Source organism: Labrus bergylta, chromosome 13 (assembly GCF_963930695.1).
Source record: "Labrus bergylta chromosome 13, fLabBer1.1, whole genome shotgun sequence".
Classification (NCBI taxonomy): Eukaryota; Metazoa; Chordata; class Actinopteri; order Labriformes; family Labridae; genus Labrus; species Labrus bergylta.
In genome coordinates, this window is record NC_089207.1 from 26871287 (window position 1) to 26877518 (window position 6232).

At 40.8% G+C, this 6232-nt stretch overlaps 1 protein-coding gene across 1 annotated transcript; it reads left to right on the forward strand.

Annotated features, from left to right (window-relative positions):
* On the forward strand, nucleotides 1–4332 carry tbr1b (T-box brain transcription factor 1b). Its single transcript, XM_020644160.3, has 6 exons — nucleotides 1–799; nucleotides 941–1095; nucleotides 1295–1416; nucleotides 1735–1893; nucleotides 2187–2248; nucleotides 2833–4332. The coding sequence occupies exons 1-6, from the start codon at nucleotides 114–116 to the stop codon at nucleotides 3674–3676; spliced, it is 2028 nt and encodes a 675-aa protein (XP_020499816.1). The 5' UTR covers nucleotides 1–113; the 3' UTR covers nucleotides 3677–4332.
* Nucleotides 4333–6232: the final 1900 nt, after the last annotated feature.

Here is a 6232-nt window from a genome sequence, read left to right on the forward strand (position 1 = left end):
CCTTCGGTGCTTCAAGTCATCGCAAAAGGCGTTTTCCTCCGTGTTAGATTTGGAAAAGGCGTGTGCACAGGCTTGTGATATAGGTTGAGCTGACAGTGGCTTCCTATTGAGCCATGCAGGTCGAGAATTGCATCTCGCCGGCGAGTGAACTCTCCAAGAAATTTATGAATGTGGGCAGTGGCTTCTCGAGCTCCGATAGATCAGAGCTTTCGTTGCAGGACCATCCTATTATATCTGCGAGTGACAACCTGGAGAGAAGTTCACCCCTGAAAAAAAACTCTAGGGAGATGACGAATCAGTCAGAGGCAGACAATTTTCCCGACTCCAAGGACGCATCAGGGGACGTCCAGAGGGGCAAACTCTCTCCTGATCTTCACGGAGTCTCTGACATCCGTCATAATTTCGATGGATCTGCAGGAGAAAGGTGCATCTTTTCTCCATCCGCACAGCCTCAGTCAGTCTCAGCAGCCACCATGTTCCCGTATCCGAGTCAGCATGGACCCGCGCACCCGGCTTTCTCTATTGGAAGTCCCAGTCGCTACATGGCCCATCATCCGGTCATAACTAATGGAGCTTATAACAGCCTTCTGACCAACACTTCTCCTCAAGGCTACGCTGCGACCGGCTACCCTTACGCGCAACAGTATGGACACACGTACCAAGGGGGGGCTTTTTACCAGTTCTCCTCCGCGCAGGCAGGACTGGTTCCGGGGAAAGCGCAGGTGTACCTGTGCAACAGGGCCCTGTGGCTCAAGTTCCACAGGCACCAAACGGAGATGATCATCACAAAGCAAGGGCGGTAAGTGAGCGCACACATATGGCTTACAAACTTTCACACTCAAACGATTTTTCAATCATGATTTCCCCAAAATTAAAAAAAGACTAAAAACTCAAGATATTTTTGGAGTTTTTTAAATCTGTGTTGCATTATTCCCCGCAGACGAATGTTTCCATTTTTAAGCTTCAACATCTCTGGCCTCGACCCAACTGCTCACTACAATATATTTGTGGATGTAATACTCGCTGATCCAAATCACTGGCGATTTCAAGGAGGCAAGTGGGTGCCATGTGGAAAAGCAGACACGAATGTGATAGGTATTATTATTTTCTTTAAAAAAAAAAAATAATAATAATAATAATATTTTCCTTTCAACATTAAAACTTTTTTAAATTTATTTTGACCATCTTATATAGGGTAGTTAAATTACATTTTTTAAACCTATAGAAAACGAATTTATTATTTTACAACAATCCATATATAATGTTTAATTTCTCTTTATTTCTGCATTTCTAGGAAATAGGGTTTATATGCACCCGGACTCACCAAATACTGGTGCGCACTGGATGCGTCAGGAAATATCATTTGGAAAGCTAAAGCTCACAAACAACAAAGGTGCCTCCAACAACACCGGGCAGGTAATGCAACATCATGTCCAATGTTTCATTTGATTTTCTATTTTTGTGATCATTAATGTTACACCTCAAAGGAAATACATTTAGTTCATCCTCCCCTTTTCTTCTTTATTGCGCATCTAAATATTATTTGGAAATGTGTACTGGTTTTCTATCTAGCTGGCTGCACAGTTTACAGCTCAACAACAGATGCACATAATCATTTGATTTAATCAAAATGAGAATGCTCAAATGAGGCTCTCTTGTTGAGTACTCAGCTTTAACCATCTATGCAAAGTTGAAATGCGAATTCCTGACGCGCGTCTCTGATTGCATCTCCAGATGGTGGTCCTCCAGTCTCTCCACAAGTACCAGCCCAGGCTCCATGTGGTGGAAGTAAACGAGGATGGGACAGAGGACACGAGCCAACCAGGAAGAGTCCAGACTTTCACCTTCACAGAGACGCAATTCATCGCAGTCACAGCCTACCAGAATACCGACGTAAGGCCGCTTCTCATTTCACACAACGAGGAAAAAAAATGCGTCAAACGAAGCCACTTATCCATTAAGCAATATTTAAGTTATTAAAAAGAGTCTGTTTTTTACATTTAGAATTACTTTACTTTATTTTTGTAAAATAAAGTAAAACTTACAGTTTTGATTTAAAAAAAAACTCAAATTCAGACCCAGGCTTTAAGTTCTCACACATCTTGAAGCTCAATGTGAGAAATATTTTTTAGATTAATGATGTGGTGCACATATTTTTCTTAATCAAATACATTATTTTTCTACAGATTACGCAACTCAAAATTGACCACAATCCTTTCGCCAAAGGGTTCCGGGACAACTATGATACGTAAGGATTATTTGTTTAGTTTTGTTGAAACATAATATTGTTGTTTAATCCTGGTGAATTGTTATTGTAGACGGTTTATTTAAAAAATGTTGATTTATAATGGCCTTAAAAATATGTATTTTTTTAAATTACTGCATTTGGAACCATATTTTCATCCATTTACCAGACGCATACAAGTCCTGTTAATGTGTAACATTCATTCTTTAAGAATCTTTATTACATCCTTTACACGACATTATTCCTAATTTATTTGAGGGCTTGCACTGACACAGGCGCATGTTTAGGTGTTTTTATTTTACTGCGTAAAATTCAGTTTATAAAACAACAGAAAAGGCGACAAGTTTTTTGTGAATGCAACTGGGCAGTTCTTTTTCCTTGTAGAGGGAAGGGGCCTTTTCTAAAAACATTTCTCCTGCGTAAAGATGAGATCGATGTTTTCAAACACTCGCCCCACTTACGCAATTTGAGGGTCTACAAATGAAGTTTTTGGTGAAACGGATATTGACCTAAAAGCTTTTGATTTTTAGACAAACAGCATGTCTAGTTGCTGAATTGTTTCTCTGTTTTTCCCTCCATCTTTTCAGTGTCTACACAGGCTGCGACATTGACCGCCTAACTCCATCACCGGGTGACTCTCCGCGTTCACAGATCGTGCCGGGTGCGAGATATGCCATGCCTAGCTCTTTCCTGCAGGACCAATTTGTCACCACTTATGCCAAATCTCGCTTTCACCCTGGCGTGGGGACTGGGCCTGGCACGGAGCGCAGCGTCCCACTCGGCAACAGCTTGCTCTCCCCGCAGCAGAGCGAGGAGCCCACTGTTGCCACCCCCCCGCAGCGATGGTTTGTCACCCCTGCCAACAACCGACTGGACTTTGCTGCCTCGGCATACGACGCCGCGGATTTCGCCGGTAACGCGGCCACCTTGCTGTCCTATGCGGCGGCCGGAGTGAAGGCTCTTCCTCTGCCGACTGCGGGCTGCTCCAACCGGCCTCTTGGCTATTACGCAGACCCGTCGGGCTGGGGAGGACGCACGCCGCCGCAGTACTGTGGCGTCAACAGCAAGTCTAGCTCGGTCTTTTCCTGCTGGCCCGCCAATTCTCTCGGTGGGAGAGCTGGTGCCAACTACCTGGTGGAGGAGGGAGAGTCCATCCCCACGGAGAGGTCACCGATCGGCGGCTCAGAGGAGACCAAACCCAAAGACATGACGTCAGAGTCGAGCTGGATAGAAACGCCGTCCTCAATAAAGTCAATTGATTCGAGCGATTCTGGGATCTTTGAACAGGCCAAAAGGAGGAGAATCTCACCTTCAGCAACACCTGTTTCTGAGACTGTGTCCCCGCTCAAATCTGAGCTGCTGGCACCCAGAGAGTGCGAGAAGAACTGCACGAAGGACATTGGTTACTACAGTTTCTATCCTCACAGTTAAACTCTATCTATCTATCTATCTATCTATCTATCAATCTATCTATCTATCAATCTATCTATCTATCTATCTATCTATCAATCTATCAATCTATCTATCATAAAAAAGATGAAAAGTTAATGGCCAAAGTGTAAATTCTTCCACTTCCTCCTGATCTGTTGTATCTTGAGTTGGGCGCCAGCTGTTGAGTCAATATAAACTTGTAAAAAATATAAATATAATGTACATAATACTATTGAACATTTGGTGATAGTGATGGATGTACACATACTAGAAGACTTCTTAGTGTTTCAAAGAGCGAGCCCTCCTCTGTTCAGTAGCCTAAAGCTGTTAGTAAAGAAAAATATTAAAACTCTGTACATGGACATTTTCTTGTGTAGCATAAACTGGCATAATACTCCCTGTCAGTGAAAAAAAAACCTAATGTATTTTGTACTTTATCAAAGCTGTAGGTTACGAGATGTTTATGACGTTACCGATCACTGCTATGATACCTGTGGTTCAATTTGTTTAAATGTGGGTTAATGTAGTTTTAGAGTCTTTTTTATGTTTTCATTTGGCCGGTTATTTTTATAGCCTGTATGCTATATGCTATTGTGAAAATCTCTGTATCTGCTGTAATGTGACTGAAACATAATAAATGACGTCAGGAAAAGAAACTTTGTACTTTCTTAGAATCAGGTAGGCTAGTATAATGCTCCTGATTAATAGTGTTGATTTGTCTGACTGTCATGAACGCATCATAAGGAGATGAACAAAAAGAAGAATACTTCAATCTCGATGAATAGACTGAATCATTATTCCAGTTCAATGACGAGAAAAAGAGACACTCCTGTTGCGCGACTGCGTAGACAAATTAAAAACTACAGAAAGGCCGGGCCTTCGTGTGCCTGCTGATTGGTCAAGACTCTGGAGCGGGATAAAGAAGAAGAGGGAAGATACAAAAAAAAGGAAAAAAAAATCAAAATACGGTTTAATGACGTGGAAAAACGGCACAATAAATTGGGGCCCGAACATATGGAATTCTATGAACCGAGTTAAAGTCTCCTCTTCAAATAATATAGCCCACGCCAAAACTAAAATCGATCCATCTGCTTATTGACAATTATAAAAAAAAAAGAAGGCTATCTTACTTATTGGAATTAACATCAGAAATTTCACGTTTCTCAAAAATTAGTTTGCAGCCAATTTTAGAGGGTGTTTTTTTTCTTTGTCATAGTTAGACTACGATAAAACAAAACTGTGAAGCTGACAAGTTTTCTGTTGGGCAACCAAAGGAAAGTGACACATTAAAAAAAAAAAGTATTGTCAGTGTGAGACTGCTCAAAGAAAAAAAAACAAGACGACGTGGCCGTGGGTAAGGATAAATCTCACAGCACGCATTTTTTTTAAGTGTAGGCCAATGTGGTGAAAATGAATCTTTTATTTCAGAGTTGATTGGTTGATTGTTTTTTAGATGATTCAGACATATCAAATCTAGACTCTGCCTTAATCATCAGATCTTTAATTGGATATTTAAAAACATGATTAGGCCTAAACACTATTAGAGAATAATTAAGTTATACAAATCTTCTATAAACAGATGCGTAATAAACTCGCACTTAATTGGAAGCTCACAGCTGTCAATAACGTATGGGATTTAGCCGTGTGTGTGTGTGTGTGTGTGTGTGTCTGTGTGTGTGTGTGTGTGTGTGTGTGTGTGTGTGTGTGTGTGTGTGTGTGTGTGTGTGTGTGCTCACTGTGGCAGTCAGGCTTTCTCACTGACAAACAGCAGATGGCGATAACTGAATGCAGGTCGTGTTTTTAAAGCGCTCTCTGGAGGTCGTTCCTGTCCAGAGGTACAAATTTGAAACGCATGGATGTTTCAAAATGACTATTAAGCCTTTAATAAAGGATTTTAGATTGACTTCCTCAGTTTGACTCTGGATTCAACTGCACTTTGATTCAGATGTAGGCCCATATGGCCACACTGTATTTTAGCCTCTTATGGTTAAGAGAACTACTTTCGAAAGACCAAAAAACCCGTTGCTGTTAAATTGCTTCATTATCATTATCATGTTGTCAATAAGCTGCAAGACCACAGTGACAGTATGGATACAGGTGTTAATAGGGGGTTCAACTTGGAGCAGCAACGTCGCCTGAAAGGAGATTTAAAGCAATCTTTTAGTAGGCTATGGCTTTGTTGTGCATCATATCTTTTAGTGCTCCGCAATGACGTCACAAAACAATAAATCTGATCGAATTTTCTCTCTGGCTTTATATATTCCATTTAATCACTCATCTGAACATGTGAGGTTGATCTCTAACATTCATTTTTTTCTAAACTTTATCCACAGTTTGTGGGCTATAGCTTGAACCAGCTGTACTTTTGTAAAAACTTGAAATGCTCCATTCATTTAAAGGTAACAGATAGGCTATCCAAAGAAAAACACTAAACCATTATTCACAGAGAAATAGCTGTAAATTAGAATTTCAATTTAGGCCTTAACTTCATTTTTCACAATGATGTTTGTCGATGCATCATGCATATTAATAATGGGTGTGAGGTATTGCAAAGGA